The sequence below is a fragment of the Micromys minutus genome (genome assembly GCF_963924665.1).
Source record: "Micromys minutus genome assembly, chromosome: 2".
NCBI classification, from domain to species: Eukaryota; Metazoa; Chordata; class Mammalia; order Rodentia; family Muridae; genus Micromys; species Micromys minutus.
In genome coordinates, this window is record NC_137971.1 from 66,180,917 (window position 1) to 66,204,615 (window position 23,699).

General features: G+C 46.9%; 2 protein-coding genes across 2 annotated transcripts in view; both read left to right on the forward strand.

Moving 5' to 3' along the window:
* Positions 1-20,369, forward strand: part of EEF1AKMT2 (EEF1A lysine methyltransferase 2) — a 68,427-nt gene extending 48,058 nt beyond the window's left edge. Inside the window, exon 7 of the transcript XR_013974932.1 lies at positions 20,299-20,369. The gene's annotated coding sequence lies outside the window, so the exon portion shown is untranslated. The remainder of the gene's footprint in view (positions 1-20,298) is intronic.
* A 49-nt stretch (positions 20,370-20,418) lies between these two features.
* FAM53B (family with sequence similarity 53 member B) overlaps positions 20,419-23,699 on the forward strand; it is a 63,442-nt gene continuing 60,161 nt past the window's right edge. The window contains exon 1 of the mRNA XM_080912010.1: positions 20,419-20,557. Coding sequence (XP_080768136.1) covers positions 20,480-20,557 — 78 coding nt within the window. The 5' untranslated portion in view covers positions 20,419-20,479. The remainder of the gene's footprint in view (positions 20,558-23,699) is intronic.

Consider the following 23,699-nt stretch of genomic DNA (forward strand, 5'->3'; position numbering starts at 1 on the left):
TTACCGGCTAGTGAGCAGAGTGTGGAGAAAAGCTGTATAGTTGCCTGCTATAGGACTGGTCATGATCCGAAATAGGCTATTGTTAAGTATACAGCCTATGTGAGTGTCCACTCCCTCCATAGATGGTCCCCACCCTCTTTATATCAGAAGGAAACATAAAACACATAAGATTCAGGGAGGACTCTGGACCTTGGGCTGGAGAGAAGGCCTGATGAGTGAACGAGCGAGCCCCACAGTGCTCTCATGGAAGGAAGGGAGGACGTTGGGTGTTGGGAGAATGTATGTGGAAAAAAAGAATTTCCTTCATGCTTCCAAAGGAAAAAAGGTCCCTTGGAAGGGCAAACTTGACCACAGACCCTCCTATCACCACCACTCTGTACCTCTGGCAGTGCCTGTCTCCCACATTGACCACTCTGTCTGACCACTCCCACAACTCTTCCAGTGCCTATCGAGAACATGGAAAACTATGCTGTCCCAACACGGAGAGAAGGGGTGAATTTTGTAAGCCTGAAGAAGAACCTTGGTTTAACTATGTGGGGCTTACCTGCTTTCCCTTGCAGAGCTAGAATTGGTTGAGTGTTCATGTGTACATCACTAGATTGTGTTATGGTCGGACCTGCTTCCCAGGGACAGGCCAAGCTTGAGCCTTAGACCTGAGATTGTAGACCTTGGGCTGGAACCTGTTTTTCTCACCTGGTTTTGTCCCCAGTCATGTACCAAACTGCTATTTGAAAGAACTCTGGCTATTCTGGATGGTTTTGCCAACCACATTTTTTTTTTTTATCATGACCTTTGGGCAGAGATGTAGGTTGGTCTCTGTGGGATGGCATTTTAGAAAGTGAACTCCATACAAATTTCCCTTTGACTGTGTTTTTTTGTGGTACAAGAAGTTTTCATTTGTCCTAGGCTATTTTGAAATAAAGGAAACTCCCCCCATGTTTCTATATCTGTACAGAAGTCATCAAAGTAGAATCCTCTGTTCTCTGCAGTACAGGGACAAGGGGGCAGCTGCTCAGGATGACACAACAAAGCCAGCAGCTTAGAGAGGCTTCCCCATCTGCCCAACTTAAATGATGACATGGAACGTCTCTCTTTCCCCAAATCCCCTTTAGAGGAGAGGCCAGAGGAAGATGGCTAACTCATGTGGTACAGATCTTAGATGCCTCTGTTTCACACAATGTAAGCCCACTCATAGAAGGCATGGCACATCCTGGAAAGGAATCACCATCTCTTCAGTCTGTGGTCAGAAGAGTCTGGCCTGCTCTGGGATTGGGAGTCTTGTGAGTCAACTTTGATGTGCACAGACTTTCACAGTCAGTGTGAGGCCTTCAGGTAACTCACAGTAAGCTGGGAAGTGATGCAGAGGAGTCCACATGCCCGTGGATCTCCAAGATCAGAGTTAGTTCATATGGCTCTTCAAGCCAGTATGAAAACATAACTTTAGGGATGCCTTTAGGGATCCAAATAGTTCCCATCATTAAGACCACAGTATGCACATGCTCTGGAGGCTAGATGTCCTTACAGTTTGTTTGGCCCAATGATGATTTACCCATGTTTGGACTTCTGGTTGCCCCAACAACCTGCTTTCCAAAAAAAGAATTGTTTTGTTTTTCAGTGTGTGTGTGTGTACATATGGGTTCAGGTGTCTGATGCCAGTGGAGCTGGAGTTTCAGGAAATTGTCAACTACATGACATCAGTGCTGGGAACTGAACTCAGATCCTCTACAGTAGTAGTATTCTCTCTTAACTGCTGATCATCTCTCCAGATCCATCCTTTGCTTTTTAAATCACTTACCTTAAAATTTTGGTGATGGTGGTGATGATGATGATGATGATGATGATGATGATGATGTATTAGTGGGTATGCTATGGAAGTCAGAGCAAAATGTTATGGAGTTGGTTTTCTACACCTAAAAATTAAAAGTATATATATTTATTGTGTGTATGGGTATTTTGCTTATGTGTATGTCTGTGCACCACACACATATAATGCCTATGGAAGCCAAAAGTGAACATTCAGTTCCCAGGAACAGTTAGTTATAAGCCACAATGTAGGAGCTGGGAATTGAACCCAGGTACTCTGGAAAAATAGCCAGCACTCTTAATCATTGAGCCACTCCTCTAGCCCCCTTTGTCCTACTTTTATATGAATTCTGGGGATCAAACCCAAACTCCTTCACCCACTGACCCATCTCATATCCCCTACCCACCACCCTTTTTTAGACTGGCTGGCCATGTAGCCCAGGCCTGCCTTCAATTTGTTGTGTAGTCAGAGTTGGTCTTGAATTCTTAGTCTTCCTGCCTATACCTACCAGTTGCTACAGTTACAAGCATGTGCCACCATGACTGACTAATGTTTCAGTTGCTCCACAAGATTTAAACATCACAAGATTGCACAGAGTATAATGTAGCATTTTGGCTTCTATTAATAACCTGGAGGGTGCTTGTTATTGTTTGTGGCCTCTCCCTCAAAGCTGTGCAGCATTTATGTGTACCCAAAGCACTTGGCTGTTGGTAGGCATGTATTCTTAACACAGTGTTATTCCTGTCCTGTGCAGCTAGCTCCTCATCTCTTCCCTGTGCAGCCCCAGAAAGCGTTTGAGTTTACTGGAGTGGTCAAGGCTTTCAGAAGAGATTCAAAGCTTCTTTCACCAGCCTGTTTCCTGCGGGGGTTAGCAGTGATGGGCGGAGGTAGCTGCTAAAAAAAACGCCCTGCAGATTGTTTCTTTGGTGTTCAAGGTCATTGCCGACATAATCCTAACTGTTCTACCTGTAAGGAAACTCCCAAGTGAACAGGAGCTTGGAGGTTGTATGCTCCCTCAGTAACTGTTGATGGAAGTCCACGCAGGTCCTCTAAATCCCAAGGACCAGTCTTAACCTCGGACCCATCACCTCTGTTGTGTCTCTGGGTCACTTCTTGAGGCCAAGACAGGGATTCTTTTGTCCCTTACCCTCATAAAGTCCCTCGAGGTATTTTACCCCACTTAATCTTCTCAGTCTGAGAAGAACCTCCACAATTTTCACAGACACTGCATGATTCCTTCTAAAATAAGGATTTAATCTTTAAGGTCTTTTGACAGGCTGTCTAGCTGCCGTGTGTGAAGTAGGTAATTTCTGCTGGTGGTAAAGAAGAACTGCTGAGGATAAACTCGGTGTGCCTTGCAAATTCTTCTAGTGTGTGCTTCTTGGCAGAGGTTTGGTGATACTTGAAGTAAAGAGTGCAGGTGGCAATGCATGTTTAAGAATGAAGCTGTTGTTGTGGTGGTGGCATATACATTTAATCCCAATGCTGAGGAGGCAGAGGCAGGCAGATATCTGAATTCTGGGACAGCCAAGGCTACACAGAAAAACCCAGTCTTGCAAAACCAGGAAAAAAAAAAAAAAGGTGGGGGTGGGGGAGCTTTTTGGGATGAGAGATGGCTCAGTGGTTAAGAGCACTCTTCTAGAGGAGCCAGGGTATCTGATACCCACTGCTGACCTCCATGGGCTCTACGTGCGCTTAACGCACAGACAGATGTAAGCAAAATACGCAAACATATACGATTTTTTTTTTAATTAAAAAAGAATCGTGTTTTTCTCTCCACGTTCTTCTACATTTCTGATAGCAGCTACTCTTATGTCACTAAGTTCTGTTACTTTCTCCTCTGGCTACAGATCCTCTGCAAATTTCTCTTTGTCCTGTTCGGACCTCTCAGTGTCATCCTTGGTTTGCGGCTGAGTTGGGAGATGTGTGGCATGTGTCACATTGCCTCCTCTGGTTTTTGTCAGGAACTTGTTCTCATCTGTGCCCACCTTCCACAATAGTCAACAAATCTTAAGTTTCAGGTTGGCTCTGTCCCTTAGTTTGTTAGGCCAAATCTCTGGAGTCAGGGCTCAAAGGCCCCGACAATGCCAGAGTTGTCCCTGGGTACATTGTGGAGACAGTTGGGAACGTTTTGCCTCGGGTCCTGGTCCAGAGGAAGTGCTGGGTGGGCTGTAGGATTCCTGCCTCTATTGACCTCTTGACTTTTTACAAGAGATGCAACCTTTATGGCTTCTGGTTTTCTCTTTTGCAAATGGCCATTCCTGTTGCTTAGGTTCTGGGGCTGAATCTACTTAAATGGTGACTGCTGGCCACCTCTGAGTGTTTCTGAGACTTTTTTGGTCCGAAGGACTGAAACTCTGTTTCTGATGAGCTCTCAGATGATGCAGCTGTTGCTGCTGTTGAAGCAGCTGCCAAAGTGTGTGTAACCCAAGCCTGTAGGCTAAGCTATGGGCTCTCACCTGCCTTGTAGTTAGTTCTCTCTTGCATGCATCACCCACTCTCCATCCCTATCCCCTGCTTTCTTTATCTGGACCCTGGATGCCACAGGAAATGGCTGTAGTGCCTTTGAGTTTGAAGCCTGGGTTTCTCAGAGGTTTATTTGACCTATTCTCCCAGAGGAAGACTATGGTTGGTTGGATGACTGACAGAACCATCAAGCATTGAGTTTGTTCTCTGGAATGCTCAAGATTTCCCACAACAGCTGTCAGTCCATGTTGGAACTTTATTGTCCCAGGTGGCCTGAACTCAGGGACCCTGGGTAGTGGTGGGATTCTTTTACCTGAGCTTCTGGAAGTGAAAGACCCCTATATTGACTGGAGAGTGGAGGTGTAGAGCCAAGAAGGTATATACTTCAAATCATGCAGTGCAGCCAGTGTTTGGATTGAAGGTAGCTGTGGAGATTTAGTGCTTGCTGAGATTGACAACTGAAGGCCAAATGGAGCAAGTATGAAATCATGGCTTGCCTGTGTACACTGAAAGGGATGGACTAGCTGGCAGGCAACAGGGATTCTCTTTACCTTCTTGTCAGTTAAAAAAAAGTGTGTGTTTGTGTGTGCACGCACATTTGTAGAAGTTAGAGAACAACTTTACAGAGTTGGTTTTCTCCTTCCACCTTATGTGTGTTCTAAGAACTGAACTGTAGGTCACCATTCTCATGTAGTGAGTGCTTTTTACTCACTGAGCCATCTCTTTCAGTTTTGCTTTATAAGGAGTCCTTCCTTCCTCTCCTGCTCCGTAAGAGCTGGGAGATACTAGGTTAGTCCAGTGCCAGGTTGATTACAGTTGGTTGATTGCCTTTGCTGTCCCCAGGCAATGCCGTCCGTTCCCAGCTTCCAACAGCTGTGGCACGTTGGCCCTTGTGCTTTCATAGCTATAAGAACACGTGGGGAGCACGTGCCCTGCACATGGCTTGAACACACATTTGTGACTGTGGTGTTTGAGACCATGGTGATGTTCTCATATGGGGCTCTGTGTGGCCACTCTCCTTCCCCAGGGGAGAGTACAATTGCCGTATTGTCTGTGGTGTAATGGGTGAGCCATGTGGGTCAGCACGGGATTGCTGTGCTGGAAGATGGGCATAGCTGTTTTGCAGCTTTTGAGTCCTTATGTAGCTATTGTATGAATGTGGGAGTTTTGGGAGACACTCCCAGGAACCTCGGGGCCACCTGACTTTGTTCAGTTGAGTACACCACAGCCTTGAAGCTCAGGTCATTTGTCTGGAAGTCTGTGTAGGAAGCAAGCTGGGGTCTGGTGGGCAGACTGCAAGTTAGGGCAGAAAAAAGTAATGAGAGTGGGTGGCACCCTGGCCATCCTGTAAAGCAGACACTTGTCTCTGGGCCTCATATGGAATGCTGGTATGAGCCTTGCCTGCCTAGAGCTAAGAGAGAGCCCTAAACGCCCAGATTTCCTGCAGCTTGCTGGATGGAATATCAGACATGTTACTTGGTAGTTTCCTCTTAGAATGCTCTGAGTCAAACACTGACTGTTGAATTCCTATCCATCTGTACATCCCAACACTCACACACCTTCTCCAGGAAATCCCAACCCTTTATCTCTTTTCTAGGGATTATCAGTCCATCTTGTGGCATCCATTATGTCTGTAGTTGTCTTGTGTGAACATTAGGGCCCCAGCACAGTCAGTCCAGTGAGGGTTGGATTTTCGACAGGACTGTGATACCAGGAGGAAATAATGAAGGGGGAAACATGGGGAGGGGTGTGTGTGGGATCTGCCTGTGCAGTCGGAGTCACCCAGAATGCAGAGCACATGCGTGCTTGACCCCTTGGGATAGCTCTGGCCCAAGGCTAGTCTGTAGTAAGCACTGCCTTACCTCTGCTCTTGCTTTAGCCACATTTTAAAAAAGTTGAACATACAGGAAACAGCTTTGGGGAAGGGCTCTGTGCTAGGATTGCCTATGACTGGGTGTGAGCAGGCCTCTGGCTCTAGAAGCCCAAGACTCTGTTGAGTTGTAGAAGGTGGGGGATATGTGTGGGGGTGGGGTGGGGGGGAGTAGTTTAGCCAGTAGGCATTCTAACCTGCTCTTGTGCTTCAGTGCCAGGGTGTGAGTGAGGAGGGTTAAGGTTTTGAGTTAGTGTTGATAACACTATTTTGATAGCATGGAAGCCTCCATAAGCAAGAAACATCTTAGCACTCTTTGGTAGCAAAGCTAAGACTTGACATGGTGTGGTGAGTGTAGTGTTCACCATTTCTAAAATCACAAAACCAAACCAGGTTGTGCCTTGTATCCCAGAGGCCCTCCAGCTCCTCGTGTTCCTTCTGCTGCTGCTTCCCAAGGGCTCAGAGTCACAGCCTTGTTTCTTTTCAGCAGTCATCTTCTGAGTAGCCCTGCCTGCCAGGTACTGGGGCTGAGACTGACTTAGGTTTATGCCCTCTAGAAGCTCTCAGGTAACTTTGAAGCCCAGAAGGATGCAGAGCCTGGGGACCTGTCTCAGGGTAAAGGGGGTTTCCTGTAGATGGAGGAATGAGCTGGAGGGTGGTTAGTTTGGAGTGAAAGAGGGCAGTTAGAAGAGGGTGAACAGTTCCCAGGCAGACAGTGAGCAGAGGTCTCAAGACATGAAACAATAAAGAGTATTTGGGGACTGTAGGGGCTTCCTGTGCATTAAGTGACAGCAGCGTATGTGCATGGCACCAGCTCAGCTGTGAAAAGCAGTCTGGATCCCCATTTTTTGTTAACCTCGCAGAACTAGTCCATGCATGTGCAAGCCATTCTGTAAAGCTGGTATTTTTCTGTGTTGTTTTTACACATATGGGGCATGAGTATGCATGTGTGCATGTGTGTGGAGTCTAGAGGTAGACGAGGGTATCTTCCTTAATCACTGATCCATCTTAGGCTTTTTGGGTTGTTTTTAGTCTCTCATTGAACCTAGAGCTTACAGACTGGCTGACCAACGAGCCCCAGGCTCTACCTTTTCTATACCCCCTCCTGATCCTGTGCTAAGGTTACAGACATACTGCAGCACCTTACTTTTTACATAGGTGTTAGGGTTCCAAATTCAGGTCCCCATGCTCGAATGCCAAACCATCTCCATAGCCCTTATATTTTATTTATATTGGTTTCTAAAAATGCTCTGTAGTTTTGAATAGATCAATACACAAAGGACATTCCTTGGTGAGTATTCTGCCCCTGGATCCCCATTTGGCCTCCCTGTGGATAGCTGATTTTAGTTCTTTTATATCCTTTGTGGGACTCCTGTTCATTAGTATAGTATACAGTTTCTCTCCAGTGGGAGCTGTGGTGCCCATTCTTCTGTTTCCCTCCTTTTGACGTGGCGCTGTCTGGAAGGTGTTTTGTTGAGATGGCTGTACTTTCATAGCCCTTTGCAAACTGCACTCTGTGCTCAGCACGAAGAGCTCGACACTTGTTTATGCTGCTTTTCTGTTAGGTGGTCAGGGTACTTCCCAGCCTGGAAGCACCACATGGCCTTGTACCTTGCACATGCGGAGGGCTGTCTGTAGGATGGATGGATAGGCACTCACAGCCCCTGTGGTTCACAGGGATATCATGAAGAGTAGCAGTGGTATGGGACTAGGACACTGGCGAATTGTGTTTCCATGCATCTCAAATTGGGCCTGCTCCTCTCTGTGGCATTTGGGTTCTGCTGCATTTTAGAGGAAGCGGTTTTGTTACTTAGCTGTCTTTGTGATTTCTCTGCAAAGGGGCCCAAGCCCCTGTGTGGGCTCTCAGAGAACGAGGCTTATCCAGGGGTGTGGTCAGTATTGCTCAAAGATTTCTGTGCTGACTCTGACCCTTGGGCCACACCCAGTAGTAGGCATGACCAGGCCAGCCAGGCTGAAGTAGCCTGGCTCTACCAGCCCTGCCCGGCGGGACCTCAAGTAAGCAGATGCTCCTTCTGGGTACTTGATAGGTTTGTGCCACAGGAACATCACAGCTGTAGTGTCTGCTTGCCAGTTTGTTAATAAGTCAAGTGTACAAGGGCCTGCTCAGGCAGAGGACATGTAAGGGCATGGGAGGGAACTATCCGGGAAGACTTTGTAATCCTTATAGCACTGTGGTGCAAGGTTTTGGACCTCACAGAGTCCAGGTTTGTTACACTATTTGTTTTTAAGCATGGACTTTCTCTTTTTAAAAATTATTTTGTGTGTGTGTGTGTGTGTGTGTGTGGTATACATGTATGTGTGGTATATTTGTATGTGTGTGCATGTATGTGTGTGTTTATGTGGTGTATGCATGTATGTGTGTGGTATGTGTATATGTGTGTGTATGTGTGGTGTATGTGTGTATATGTTTGGGGTGTGTGTGTGTATGTGTGTAGGGTGTGTGTGTATGTGTGTGGTATGCATATGCATGGTATATGTTTATGTGATATATATATGTATGTATGTATATGTTTGTGTTGTGTGTGTATGTGTGTGTATATGTATGTGTATGTTTGGTGTGTATATGCATGTTTATGTTTGTGTGGAGTGTGTATGTGTGTGGTGTGTGTGACCTTAGGTATTGTTGCTCAGCAGTCATCCACTTTGTTTTTTGAGACAAAATCCCTCCTTGAGTACTGGGACTTACTGATTTGACTAACCTGGGCAATGAACCCGGCTCATTCTCTTCAACACTGAGATTACAAGTGCACACCACTGTGTGCAGATGTTTTAACCAGATGATGGGAATCAAACTCCAGCTCTCACCCTGTTTTTTGAGCAAGCTTCTTTCCCTGAGACCTGGAGCTTGCCACTTAGGCTGGGCTGGTTGACCACTGAGCCCTAGGGATCTGCTGTCCCTGCCTCACCAGAGATGAGATTACAGACCTGTCACCATCCACAGCTCTTCCTGTGTGTTCTAAGGGCTCAGTCTCAGGCCTGCTTGCTCTTGGGGTAGGCATTTACTGCTGGGCCACGTCCCCAGTCCCTCAGGTGTGAGCTTTCCCTCTCAGTAATTTCATTTACTTACCCATCAGTCATTACTGATTCCCACTTCCTGGAGCAGAGAATGAGGTGCTGGATGCCTGTGTCTTCTACCTTACCACAGTCCCAGCACACCCAAAATACTCGCTCAGTAAGCTTGGTGGAATCAACTGACACACTTATTGGTCAGACAGACTTTACAGGACCTCCATATAGCATTTACTAAGCATGGATTTTGTACCCCAGTGCCAGGCTCTCACCTCTCTGTATCAAATTTCATCTGTTCTGACCTCATTTGTGGTGATACTATTTTAACGATTTATTACTTGTCTGCAGACGTTGTGAGCCTACTTGGGTTTTTATGCACTGTGGGTATGCAAGAGCCCTTGGTAGCCTGAACAAGGTGTCAGATTCCTGGAACTGGAGTTAAAGATTATGAGCCACTATGTGGATCCTGGGAACAAAACTTGGGTCTTCTTCAAGAGCAGTAAATGTTCCTAGCCACTGAGCCATCTCTCCAACCCCTGCCATTATTTTTAAGTCTGAGGGTGTAAAGCACCTCCCTAGACTAGCTCATGATTCAGGCTGGTGCTGGTGGTGGTTTGTGGAGCTGTCCTCTTCCGTATGGCTACATGTCTGAGCTACTTGGTTTGGGAGGTGTGTGGAGGTGGAGTGTTCAGAGTCTGCAGTGAGCCTTGCTGCTGACGCAGTGAGTGGGCTTCCTGAGAGCAAGGACATCTGCACCAAAACCTGGTTCCAATGGTGCTGCTGGGGGATGACGGCAACAGCGTGGTAAGTACAGCGGCAGCTGCGGCCTTGGCAGTTTGTCAAGCACTTTAGGGTATGTTTTGGACAAACAGTAGAAGAAATTTCTGTCTCTTCTGGGGCATAGGTTATTTTTGATGAGGAAGATGGTGTAGTCATTTCTGGGAATTGGGTTAACTCTTTCAGTTGAATCTCCAGAGATGTGCAGAGATTGGTTTGAGGCTTGAAAGAGGCTAGATAGCTTCCCAAGATGCCTTGCTTCTAGCCTGGGTGATTGGCTGGCTAGGCTGCTTCCCCTTTAGCCAGCCACACATTCCGCCCCCAGGTCTCTACTCTTTTACTGGAGACTTGGTGTAGAAGGAAGTGGAGAAGAATTTGCAAATGAGATACTTGTCCTTTCTTCTGACTCCACACCCTGTAAAACAGAAAGGAAGACCCAGTGAGCAGCTGCTCCTCCAAATTTCTCCTGTTAATTCCATGGCCTGTTCAGTAGACTAAATACCTGACTGAGTTTAGAATTAAGGCCCAGTGAAGCCTTTAGTGGGAGTCACCTTCTCTATCTAAAGATGCCAGAGTCCGGTGATATTTTAGTCTGTCTGCTAACAGATGGTTGCTGCTATACATAGAGGCTCCCCTGCTGTGATGCTGCAGGTGATTCTGGGAGTGGTCTTCCTGGAGCTGATCCTGCCCTTTGAGACCTTCCCCATCCTAAGGACCAGATGGGTGGTTCTGGCAATGTGACCGAAGAAGGCTGCTAGTTTAGTGGATCTTGTCTGTTTCTCATAGACAGACCTGCCAGGCAGCTCTGAGCTTCTCAGATGTTGTTTTGACAGCTGATGGTATTTCTGAACTTGAAGATATCTTAGAACTTGTAGTGATGTAGGGTGGAGGAGAAAAGACAGAAAGCGCAAGTGTTATTGGTTACTCTGATTAATTTCTGTACCACCTCTGCAAAATTGATTGGGTGTAATTCTACCTGATCAGGAAGGGGAAGTCTTGAAGTGTTCACTGAGGTCAGGATGTGTGGGTGGCTGATGGGAAAGCTGGTGGCCTTCTTGTCTATCGTGGTTCCTACAGAGGTTGGAGGTCTGTTCCCAGTGGATCACACACAAAGTGTGATCCTAGTTTGCATGAGGATGTTGGAGCCACTCACCTCTCTGCCTCTGTGGTAAAGATCGCTGCCATCTTGGCAACGCCCTAAGTGACAGTGGTTAAGAGGCTGTTCCTGCTTAGTGCCTTGGCGTTGGGTCTGGTACAAGCACAGGGGCAGCAGGCATGTTTTTCCTTGCATGCTTTTCCTTGCTTGGCTGATCACTGAAGCCATACTATTAGGAAAGCTGTACCCTGGGCTGAGGTGAATTGGCCTACAAGAGGAAAGAACATTTCTACAGAGGGCCTTAGACCTCATAAGCATTTCCTGGGCTGAGCAGACTGCTGAGTGGGTAAAGTACTTGCCATACAAATGTGAGGAGCTGAGTTTAGATCTCTAAAACCACTTAAAGTCAGCACAATAGTGCATATAGCATCAATCCTAGGATGCCCAAGATGAGATGGGAGAATCTCCAGAAGCTTATGTGCCAGCCAGCTTAGACTATACAGTTATGAACAATAGGAGATCCTGTCTGAAACCAGGAAGCAGGTAAAAGCCAATGCCCATAGTTGCCACCTGACCTCCACACATGTCATGACATGCATGCACTTGTATTGTTACATATTAATGTGCACACTCATATGTGTACACAGGCTGGTTTTTTGTTGTTACTGTTAAGTTTTGTAAGAGAAGGAAATTCTTGTCCTGGGAAGTGTCAGAATTGGCCAATGGCTAATTTGTTCCTTTCTCAAGAAACTCAAAATTCACCCAAATATGCTAATGTGCATATATCACATTTTAGGCCCTATGGTAACCAATTGGCTTTTGCTATTGCTCTGTTTCCTAGGGCCTTGAACACTGTCTATCAGCTGTGAGTGGTACTGAAACATACCCCAGTATGGTCATTGTTCTGGGACCAGGGTGGGATTCCCATGTGCATGTAACAGGTAAGGAAGCTGTGATCCAAAGTGGCATGGAGCCACATGATATGTTCCTGTACTTGGATTTCAGATAGAGCTAGTCTGACCCAACCACCCATGTGTCAGATGAGGGCAGCTAGGCTTAAGGGGAAGTGACTTGGCAGATAAGGAGTTGCTGGCCAGTGAGCTGCATTGCTAGGTCCAGAGTCCACACTTCCCAAGCCCCATACCACCCTCACAGTTCACATTGCCTCTTGTCTGAATGCCTCCATTTTTAGTTTTGTCTTTAATTTATTTTTAACCCCTCACCTCTTTTGTAAATCGTGGATTGATTACATTTGATATAAGAGAAATAGGTCTGACTATGAGCAGGTAGGTCATGATTATCTTAGGCTAAGTGGCTTAACATTGATGCAGCTTATCCCCAGGGCCCTGGCTGTCCTGTCATAGCCCTGTTCTTCCCACTCCACTCTTCATCCTGGTTTGGAGGAGAAGGTGCTGTGTAGCTCCATGCTGTCAGTAAGTACTACTTCCCCTGTGGCCTGTTCCCATTTCCTTCCTTTTGAAAGGGCTCTGCACACTCCAGGCTGCAGCAAGTTCTCTCTCACAGTGGCTAGTGAGAACTGGAGGAGTGCACCTCGGAGCTGGCTCTTTGTTATTCCTCACTGATAAACAAGTGCTGCTCAGGCCACGGTACTGTTGCTCTCAGTATCTAGACACAGTGTGGGCTCTCTTGTTCCCATGTGCAAATTTGTTCTGCTGTCCATCACAGCATATCTGTGTCTTGGAATCATGTCCTACCCTTCCCTCTCGAAATGTTTGCTCAAGAAGAACAGAAAATCTCTGTGACACTGAGCCAATGATTGGAATGTCCTAGAAAACAGTCCTGGGTTGGTTTAGCAACTTAATTTACTATTGTCTTTTGTTTCCTCCCCTCTATTTAGAGGGGAAGGCAAAGGCTGGGCCCCTTTCTAGCTGTGCACTGTAACTTCAAGGCCTTCTTCAAATATGAGACTCCAGTGGACTTTGATTACCCGAAATTCTAGGCCAGAAAGCATGTATTCATCCCATGTCAGAAGAGAACACCTTTTATGCTTCGCCTTATTCTGAAGTAGGCACAGGGGTTGGGGAGGCAGACTTCTTCATTTACAAATGACAGATGCTTTGCAATTGCAGGAAGGAAATACCCCCTTGTCCCTTGAGTGCCCAGCATCAGCAGTACAGTGACAGGATTTTTTATTTTTAGCCAGTTAAAATCTCCAATGTGTGCCGAGGGTTTCAGTAGATCTAGGGGTTTTTCCATGCTCCCACCAGATAGGACGTTATTTCCTAACCTTACACCTGAGATCACTAAATCATAAAAATCACAGTTTTTATGCATTGCCTGTGTATTAGCAAAATAGGATACACTGTCCAGGACCACATGGCTCACCTTGGGCTGATCTTGGAAGTACAGCTTTCTGGTGCTGATCCTCAGTTTTAATTAGCAGGTAGACATTGATGAGGCTCCCGCTGTGCCACTCAGTACTGAGTTTGAGGATGGCGGAAGCAGGGCCACACCTAAGCTGCACACATTACTCATGAACTTTGAGAGAAGGGTAGAGTGTGCTGTGATCAGCATACAATGGGAGATAGGCCCAGGGGCACTGGGAAGGTGGATGAGCACAAATTCTGGCCGGACTAGTGTCACTCCCTCTATGCCTGGGACATGTGACCTTCTGTATGCATGTAACTGACCTGTGCAGAGAAAAATGAGAAGTGATGTCTTTGTGTCCCTCTTTCACCTTCAAGACAGCCCTCACCTGTCCTGTGCTGCTGTGCAAACCTACATTCTAGAGGACTGGCACTTGCTCTAGATTGCATAAGGAGAGCTGCCTTCCAGAGGAATATTCACCTTGGCATGAAAGCAGTATGTGTGCTTTTGTGCATGTGTGCATGGGTATGCTCGTGTGCATATGGGTAGGTGTAGATGTGTTTATGCCCTCGAGTGTGTGTATGCATACGTGCATGCATGCATGTGTGTGTATTTTAAGACAGGGTCTCTTCAACTAGCCAGAACTTGCTAAGCAGGCCATTCTAGCCAGTGTGCCTGAGAGGATCCTCTTGCCTCTGCTTCCTTAGTGCTGGGATTACCGGCAAAGCTATAGGTAAAGAAAGCTTTCCTTTCTTTTCTCCCCTTTCTTTCTCCCCTTCCTTCCTTCCTTCCTTTCTTTCTCCCCTTCCTTCCTTCCTTCCTTCCTTCCTTCCTTCCTTCCTTCCTTCCTTCCTTCCTTTCTTTGGTAAAGAAAACTTTCCTTTCTTTTCCTCCCTCTCTCCCTTTCTATCTTTCTATCTTTCTTTCTTTCTTTCTTTCTTTCTTTCTTTGGTAAAGAAAACTTTCCTTTCTTTTCCTCCCTCTCTCCCTTTCTATCTTTCTTTCTTTCTTGGGTAAAGAAAACTTTCCTTTCTTTTTCTCCCTCTCTCCCTTTCTATCTTTCTTTCTTTCTTGGGTAAAGAAAACTTTCCTTTCTTTTCCACCCTCTCTCCCTTTCTTTCTTTCTTTCTTTCTTTCTTGGGTAAAGAAAACTTTCCTTTCTTTTCTCCCCTTTCTTTCTTTCTTTCTTTCTTTCTTTGGTAAAGAAAACTTTCCTTTCTTTTCCTCCCTCTCTCCCTTTCTTTCTTTCTTTCTTTCTTTCTTTCTTTCTTTCTTCTTTCTTTCCTTTCTTCCTTTCTTCTTTCTTTTTCAAGTAAGTTCTGGAGATTTAACTCAGTTCTTCATGTTTGTAAGGCAAACACTTTACTGACTGAGCCATTTCCACAGGGTCTAGTAGCTATGACAGCTTTCGGAGTTCAAGCAGCTATAAATTGAAGCTTTGTGTTTAGTAGACCAAAGTTGAGGCTAGTCAAACAGGTAAGCTCCAGGTTTAGTCTCAAAAAATAATGTACATACACAGAGAGAGAGAGAGAGAGAGAGCTTTTCATGGATACTATTTCCATTGTGGGGTTTTCTTAAGTCAGCATTGGTACTGAACATATCCTTAAATTCTGACTACTCAGGTTTTTGTTTGTCTCTTTTCTTCCTGTCTTTTCTAATCAATGTTTTGTGAGTACTGAGGAGCCTGGGCTGAATTGAAGTGTGTACTGTGGTGGGACTGCACATTATCAGCACCTTTCCAGTGTCCTCTTGGTCTGGAAGGTAGCGCTCTGGATGAAGTCCCTAAGCAGCTTTCCATGCTCATCCTTCAAACATCAGCGAGGAAGGGCACTCCACTGCTGCAGGACCCAGCTGCTTCCGTTCTGCTCATGCTCCTGCCTTGTCAGAGAATCTGATGGAAGACAGTGTGACCAGGAGACATGCACTCCCCCCAGATGTTCATGAGTTTGTTCCTAGATCCTGTCTCCAGATGACTTGTCACGAATGTTACAACATGCGTAAGACCTTCACAAAGGCCTTGTGGTCTTGCCATCCCCTCCTGCTTCCTTTGCCTAATGAGAGGGGAAGTGGAATGCTAAGACACTGTCAGGAAGGTCGGTATCTGTGGCCAAGTCCACACTTAGGTTCCAGTTAGGGTTGTTTTAAGACATTGAGGTGCTGCTGCCTGTACAACCACACAGACTGAATAAAGATGCTAAAAGGAAGAAAAGTTTAGTCATCCCGGCAATTTCCAGGGTGGTCAGTTTCTTTCAAAGTGGATGATAGACACCTTCCCTCAGTGAGCTCTTGCAGTCTTAAGATGCATGGGGAATTGTGTAGTTTGCAGAGCTTCTGTGTATGTTAATTCTCTTAGCATGCAATCCTGCCACAGATGTTTTACGTGTGCTCAGCACCACTCTCTGGGAGCCAAGTGCTGTGGCCTGGCTGCATTTAGGAGTGTAAGCCCGCGGACCTCACTGAAGTGTATAGACAAAAAGTGAGACGGTTTCCTGTCAGGAAGGACATGTGTGAAAGAGCGAAGCCATCCCTGTCCCTGTAGTATCAGAGAGGCCCAGACTAGGTGTGGTACACAGCTATAGAACTCAAGGGACCGAGGTAAGAGGATGGCCATTAGTTTGAGGCTGGCCTGGGTAACAAAATGAGTTTGAGGCCAGCCTGGTCTATAGGATAAGACCCTGTACCAAACAGAGGGGCAGAGAAGAAAACATGAATGTGCTAGGGAGGGAAACAGCCAAGGAACAGGCCTGGATTTGAATGTTGGCCTTACCCTGTCAGCATTGTGGTAGTGGCAGGTGTTTGGACTTAAGTTATTCTGGCCTTGAAGTGTGAGTGTTTTCCCCTTTTCCCTAAAGTAATAAATAGCTTGTGAGACTGAAGCCCAACATCAGACACAGGAAATAGACATGGAACAGTGAAGATTGCACTTCATCTTCCCTAGTGTATCTTGTGTTGCTTTTCTGACACCACCGTCTTCCAAACTCCTGACGACTGCTAGTCTTCAATTCTATAATTCTATCATTTCAAGAGTTTGTTACAATATCATACAGCAATTTAATCCTAAGGGAATCACTTTTCTTAAAAGACCAGAATAGTTCTTTGGGAGCTCGTGGATTATAAGACTAGTTCCTCCTTTTCTGCTGAGTGGTGTTCTCTAGAATGGATGAGCCACTGTTTAACCATTCACCACGGAAGGACATTTGGATGGTTTCCTGATTTGGCTGTTATGAATACAGCATTTGTAGCAGGGTTTATGGTGGCCATGTTTAAATTTCCAGGAGTAATGCTGAGGAATGCGATCGATTGCTAGGCTTTGTAATGGTTGCCTGAGTGGGTTTCTGAAGGGCACCTATGGAAAGTCACAAGCATGGGAGCTGATCCACCAGGGGTGAGATCCCAACTTTCAGACTCAGTGCTGGAGAGCTGCTTCATGTGGTTGTGCAACGGGGATACATGTGCCCACTTTACAGCTAATGTGTGTGGAGCAGCTCTCACACACAGTGGCAGATTGTATAATTTATTTTATTTTAGGGTAGTGTTAGTTTGAGATGGGGTATGAAGCTGGTCTGAAGCTGGTCTTGAAGCTAGCTAGTTCTTCTGCCCCCACCTCTCAAATTCTGGGATTATAGGCATAAGCTATAATACCTGAATTGTTAGTTCATTTTCTGCTGCTATGATAAAATAACCAAGGCTGGGTAGCTTTATAAAAAATAGACTTTATTCAGAGGGAAGGTTTCATGGCATTGAAGAATTGGTCTAGCTCTGAAGGGCTTGAGGTAAATGGTATCACATTCTGTGGAAAAGGGTGTGAACACACGGTGAGAAAGGAGTGAGGGGGGCAGGGCCAGGCAAATGCTTTTATAACAGTTTTTTTTTTTTTTTTTTAAATTAACCCAGTCCCATGACACTTGCTAAAGGACTGTGCCCCTGCCCCACACCCCCTTAACATGGCTACACTGGGAACTGCCGGATTCTTAGTGACAGACCACCAGTAGTGCTCAGTATATAGAAGCTGCTTTAAGAGAGGTTACAGAGAAAACCAACCAGGTCCAGCAGGGCCTGTGCTCAAGCAGCAGCCTTGAAGACAGAAGACAGCTTTGAAGACAGCGAGGCTTCTGTCTTGTTTGTCAACCACCCTCCTAGAATCACCTAGCACTTTCCCTTTCTCTCTGGAAAGAGGTCTTCTTACACTGGCCTAGGTCACTGGTCAGATACCTGCATTCCCTAATGGGATTGTTTGAGCCGTGCTACTGGTCAAAAGAATCCTAGGCAACTCCAGATTGCACCAAGCTCTGCTGGTCTGGATTAGCCTCTCTGGGTCTATATATACCCAGACTCAAAGAAGCTGCTGTGATTTAGCCTAATTCCAGAAATGAGTGCTGAGCTCAACTATGTTCATGGGATTGTCCTGGGGCATTTAAAGGGCAAACACTCTTCCAGCGGATCCCAGAAGCCGGCCCTAGCCACAGCTCCTGGGAACCACCAAGTTGCAGAATAAAGTCTGCATTCAGCATGACTCTCAGAGCTCAGGGTGTTTCCAGCCCTCTGTCCTGTCTCCTTCCATGTACCCTGTGCATGGCTGCCAGCGTGCATACCATTCCCCACATCATGTTCTGACTGCTTCATTAAAACCATTTTAAAGGCCACAGGGCCTTCCGTCACACAACTCTACTGTAGATTATTTAACCAGTCCCCTGTGAGTGGGCAGCCAGGGTGTTCCTGCCCTGGGCTCCTGTGCAGGGGAGGCTTTAATACTCCTCCTTCACTGCCCTTCCCTCTGCTCTCCACTTGTATATGGTGCTGCCTCTTTTCAGAGCTGTGAGGGCAGAGACAATGCCACACTCCTTCCTTTTCCAGCCCTATGGTCATTTACTGACCACTCAGGTCCATAGGTGTTGACAGTGCTCCGCCCCTGGTGCTGCCTCTGCCAGCTCCCCTTTGTGGGGGCTACAGTGAGGGTGAAACTGGTAAGAGTGGGGAGGTTCATTTTGCAGCTTTGTGAAGAGCTGTGGCTGGAAGGGCTGTCATGTTTCCATGGCAATAGATTTCCATAGCATTGCTTTGACTGGTCTCCCAGTTTCACCAGAGGGATAGACCCCAATACAGCCAGGCTGCTGCTGATGACATTTAAATATTGGAGAGAATGACTGTTTGGATGTCCATCCCTGGAAAGAGGGTTGTGACTCCCAGGTTTCCCCACGAAACTAACAGTAGTAGCTACTATCTATATGATTCTCAGATGAATCAGGCACAGAGCAAAAGGCTTGAGCTCTGCTTTCAGTTTTATTTCTTTTTTTATAAAGAGGGAAACTGAGCCCCACAGGGAAGTATTTCAAGAGTGGGGATTCCAACCCAGACATGCTGGTTTTAGGATCTGAGTTTATGACCACTGAGCCTACCAGTCACCTAGAGGAGGAAATGGTAAGTTTACCTCCCAGGCTTTGTGCCACTGGCTGCCTGCCCTAGAACTGAATTGAGGTTCACACCCAGAAAGGTGATGGCTGCCATCAGGTCTCCCCTGCCGAGGCAGCACAAAGGGCCCTTTTGAAGGGTGAGCCCAGGGGCACCCCTCCTGGTCTGCTCCTGATCCAAGCATGCAGAGGGCCAGCAGGAACTTCTGGCCCTGCTATTGAGCCAGAACTAGGCAGAATGGTTTGACACTCCTTCCTTAAACACATCACACTTGGTTGGGACGCAGTTTGTAGACTGATGTGGTACTGAAGCATGAAGCAGGTCTCCCAGTGCCACCCAGGGACTCTTGACCCCCCCCCCCCCCGCGCCTTCTTTCCTGAACAGTCAAGCTTTATAAACGCATTGACTAATCCCCTCCCCATCCTGGATTTTGCACTTTGGACGAACCTTATTTTCGAAGAAGTTAGAAGGTCATTTTCCTGTGCTTACCAGCTGGCCTATAATAGCAGATTCAATAGCACCTACTGTAAAGTCTAATCGGAGTAAACAGGAAAATATGATTTACAAGCTGGATGAGAAGTAAATACCAGGGTGCAATTAATTTTTATACAGGAGCTTCTAAAACATTTTCCTGTGCTGAACATTCCGTTTTTAATTATAGATTAGGAGCTGCTTTTCTTTTCCTTTAGTGCTATTATTACCATTATATTTTAGGTTTCGATGGTGACCTTTCCGATCCTTATATCCGTGTAACTTTCCTTTGACCGTCGAACCACAGACTGATAGGGATGGGGATTTAAGATCAGAGAAGTCACCGTGTAAAGAATGGCTTTTCAGACCTGCCCAGAAGCCTGTGCGATTTCTGTCTTTGCTTAATGGGACATAATGAACAAGAAGGCTGTGTGATGATCTTTGGCAAATGATAGTACTAAGGAGGTCTGGGTAGTAGCTTATAGGCCACTTGGTTTGGTCCACTCTGGGGAAAGGAACACCTGTTAAGGATAGGGCACATGTCTTTAAATAGACCTTCCTGATTTGTCTGTAGCATTTGTTCATAACAAGGTAGATGAGGTAAGCTAGTACCCAGCTCTGGATCCCCTGCCCCTTTTGATATTAGATATGGGGATGAAGAATATTGTTCTTTAGCCAGTCTAAACTTGTCCAAATGTGAGCTTGATATGTCAGCCCAGTCAGTGATTAGATGCTCTATTACCAGGAACCACATATGGCTAACATCTCAGAACCTGTGGTCTTGAAGATATCTCATGGCTAGATCCAGAAATGTTGCTCTGTCCAGCAGAGCATTGGCTATTGGATGCCTAAGGCTAGCAGGGGTGTATGTGTGAGAGAGATCTAAGAAAGTGATTCTAGGCCTTGGTGACCTCCCAGAGTATACCTCCTTTAGTAAGAATGTGTTTCCATCTCCATGGGGTTCTCTGACTTACAGGGCTGATCTATGCTCTTGCCATCCAAAGCCTTCCTAGTCCTGAGCCTGTTGCTTGTCTTTTGTCTTTCCAGGTTGTTGACTACTTTTGATCATTCCCAGAGGGCCTTGTTTCCAATCTCAGCAACTGATGGGGAGCTGTTTCTGATGACATCACTCCCTGAGATGCTCAAGTATCACTATTAATTAAGTCTGCCCACCTGAAGATGGCCTGTGCCCAACCTGGGATGCAACCCAGTGCCTGAGGTTCTTACCATGGTGATGATCCTAAGGAGAAGCCTCATCAACCAGGGAGCTGACTCTGTAGCACACAGGACCTCCATCCCTGAACTGGTGAGGACCTCAGGGGCTGCATTTCTTTCTCCTCCTTTGTGGTGTGGTGTGCCAGGAGGGCTTGTGATGTGGCTATGGATGGGCATCTGGGCTTAACAACAAGTTGTCAAGGCTGAGGATGTGTGGCAAAGGAGCAGAGTGTAGATTGGTGCTCAGAGGAGACAGTAGCTGGTCCCAGATTAGAGCCACTTTGATGAGGGAGGAAGGTCACGCCAGAGGTGGCTTGGCTTAGCGCAGCACTCCGCTCACCGCCACCTACAAAGAGCAGTGGCTTCCAGGATGAGGATGCCAGAGTAGGAGCCAAGATAAGGCTGTCTCTCAAAGGGCAGTGCAGGGTGAGAGTGGAGAGTGGTAGATTAGAGAGAAAGGCAGCACAGTCTGGCAGTAAGGTGTGGCTGCCCTCTGACTGCACGATGGTAGGCTTCTGTCTAGTCACCCACCCTCTTAGAACTACCCAATTGTGTGCCCTCTACCAGATGGTGGTGGGCTTCCTTTCCTTGTCTCAAGTTAGTGAATACCACATTGTGACAGCTGAAGTCCGTCCCCCAGGGAGTCTGGTGAAATACTTGGGACCTGCATGTGTTCTATAGGCTTTCACAAGTGCCTGTCCTGTGTACTGGCGTAGGCCTGCAGAGTTGAGGAACCAGTATGACTTGGAGCTGAGCCTTGCTCTGTGTAGAGTAGTTCGCAGTCTAGAGAGAGGCTTCACCAAGCATGTATGCAGTGACCCTTTAAGGGCCAATAATGCTAATTCATAGCTGATACCCTGTTAAGATTCAGGTATGCTGAGGAGTCTGGCTGGTCTATAAGCATATCAGAGCCTCACAGAACTGAGGTGCTGGGTGTGGCTTCAGAGGCTGAAAAGAAGCGGCTTAGCAACCACTGGGCCCAATCTTATTTTCCAAACATGTAGTTCAAAGATGAGACCTGCAGCAGGGTAGTGACTGCCTCAGTGGCTTGCCCACTTCTTCACCTCATTCCCACCCATCAGCTCCACTACTTGGCCTGTGTTTAGGCCTCTTCCCTTAGGCTGGTATTAGAACACCTATCTGTTAGCTGTTCTCTGCCCCAGCACTGTAGACACAGGGCAGAGAGAAGCAGCTAAGGTTCATCTGGTTGATGGACACTTGGGTCATCCTAGCAGAGGTGGAGCTACTTCAGCCATTGCACCTTCCTTCCAACTCACATATAATGTGTACCTGCAGTTTGGTCACTTCCCACTGTTACCCCCACCCTCACCAAGCAGCCACCCTCATCCTAATAGTTGGCTTTTCTCACGGAGATTCTTGTGGTAACTGGGCCTCTGCTTCTGGCTCTTAAAACCTATTCTTTACCCAGCAACCATGCACAGTACCAGTCAAGTCTGTCCGTCTGCTCAGAACCTTCTACTGGCTTCCTGCCTCATGAGTACTGTAACTTTCTGCTCATTCCAGCCAATACTGGCCTCTGGCACAGATACGCCAACCTCAAGACCTTTGGATTTGTTCCATAGTCAAGAACTCTTCCCTTAAAATGACTGTCTTCCTTCCTTCCTTCTATGGCCACTCACCCTCAAATTCAGTCCTGCCCTTCCTCAGACGGTCTGCCCCTTGTCCACTCAGGATTCCCCTCTTTAGCTCATACCACTTTCTAACAGGTTACCTATGGATCTTGTGTGTCGAGTGATTCCTCATGCTAGGACAGACACTTAATGAAAGCCAGGCATTTGCCTTTCTCTCCTGGAGCCACACACGGCTATTGCATAATAGCTGTTCAGTTAGAGTGAGTGCACACATCCCTTTCCCTTTGCCACCGCGCTGACCTTGTTCTGCCCCTCCGTTTAATGTGTTGCCGAGGGATCACACATATGCGTCATGCTTGTCTTGTCTTTTTTGTTAGTATTAACTGGTTTTTTGGTGGCGGATCTGTAGATAGTGCTTGAATCATCCTGGGCAGAAGGGCTGCCCAGGAGTTGTGCTTTTGAGGGTTGGGCTGTATTATTGGCCTCCATAGCTGTCTCTGTGCTTTTCTAGTGTCAAGGTAGGACTGGGCTGGGGCTGGCCACAGAGCTGGTTCCCAGTACCAGGACCCAAGGTCATGGAAGGAGCCCTTCCTGAGCCCTAACAAGAGGAGCATGGCCTTGTGCCTCCCTAGGGGAGGAGCCTTGCCTTCCTAGAACAGAAGGGTGGGGTTTATTCATTCGTCCCTCAGGGCTCACAGCCTGCACTCCAGTTTTCCAACCTCTGCTCCCCTTCCAGAGAGCACCTTCTTGCCTCTCTTTGCTGTTGGCCCATGTTGGCCCAGAACCATCTGTCTCCCTCTCCCCTCTGCTCCAGATGGCAGGTCAGTGGCAAGCTCTCTTTCTTTGGAGAGAGCTTTTCTTGTCTATGAGTTTGTCGACATCTTACGTACAGACTGTTTGTTACATTCGGGGCCTGGTTTAATATAAGAGGAAGTACAGTGGCCACAGAAGGTATGGAGAGTTCCATGGAGAGTGCTCAGGCAAGGGCAAGGGTGTATCCATCTCTGGCCTTTTAATAGACAAGCCCCATGGCTCAGAGAACTCAGTATGGGAGTGCATGGGCTAGCCAGGACCTTTTGGCTTTGGAGGAACCTCTGAAGGTTGTGGCTACCTCGGGGAAAAGAGTTCTGTATGTACCTGAAGAAAGATCCAAATAGTGCCAATCCAGCAATGAGCTCTCTGAGACAGAGCCTGAGGTCAACCAGTCCTCACTGTGAGCTGCAGAGGAAGTTTCTGGGGTCCATGAAGCATACAAGCTGCCACCAGTTAACACAGGAAAGATGGAAAACAGTTTCTTCTTTGTTTCTAATTAGACCAAAATGATAACAGAAGTGGAAGTTGAGATTTTAAAAGGGAGCAGGATTCTAGGGAAGCTAGGAGAGTCTTTAGGATGGTAGAACTAGCCTTCCTGGGTGTGTAGGTGTGACGTGAGGCTCCTCCCAGTCACAGAGGGAAGGTCTCGGACTCCCTAGGTTCAAGGTTCCCTAGACCCTTCAACCCTGGAACACCCCTAGATACTGCCCTGAATCCTGGTGAGGAACTATAAAACCTGTGATGGTCTCTGCCCTTTCATGTTCTTCACTCTCACATGCATAATTGCAGTACCTGGGAGGTGGAGGTAGGAGGATCAGAAGTTCAAGG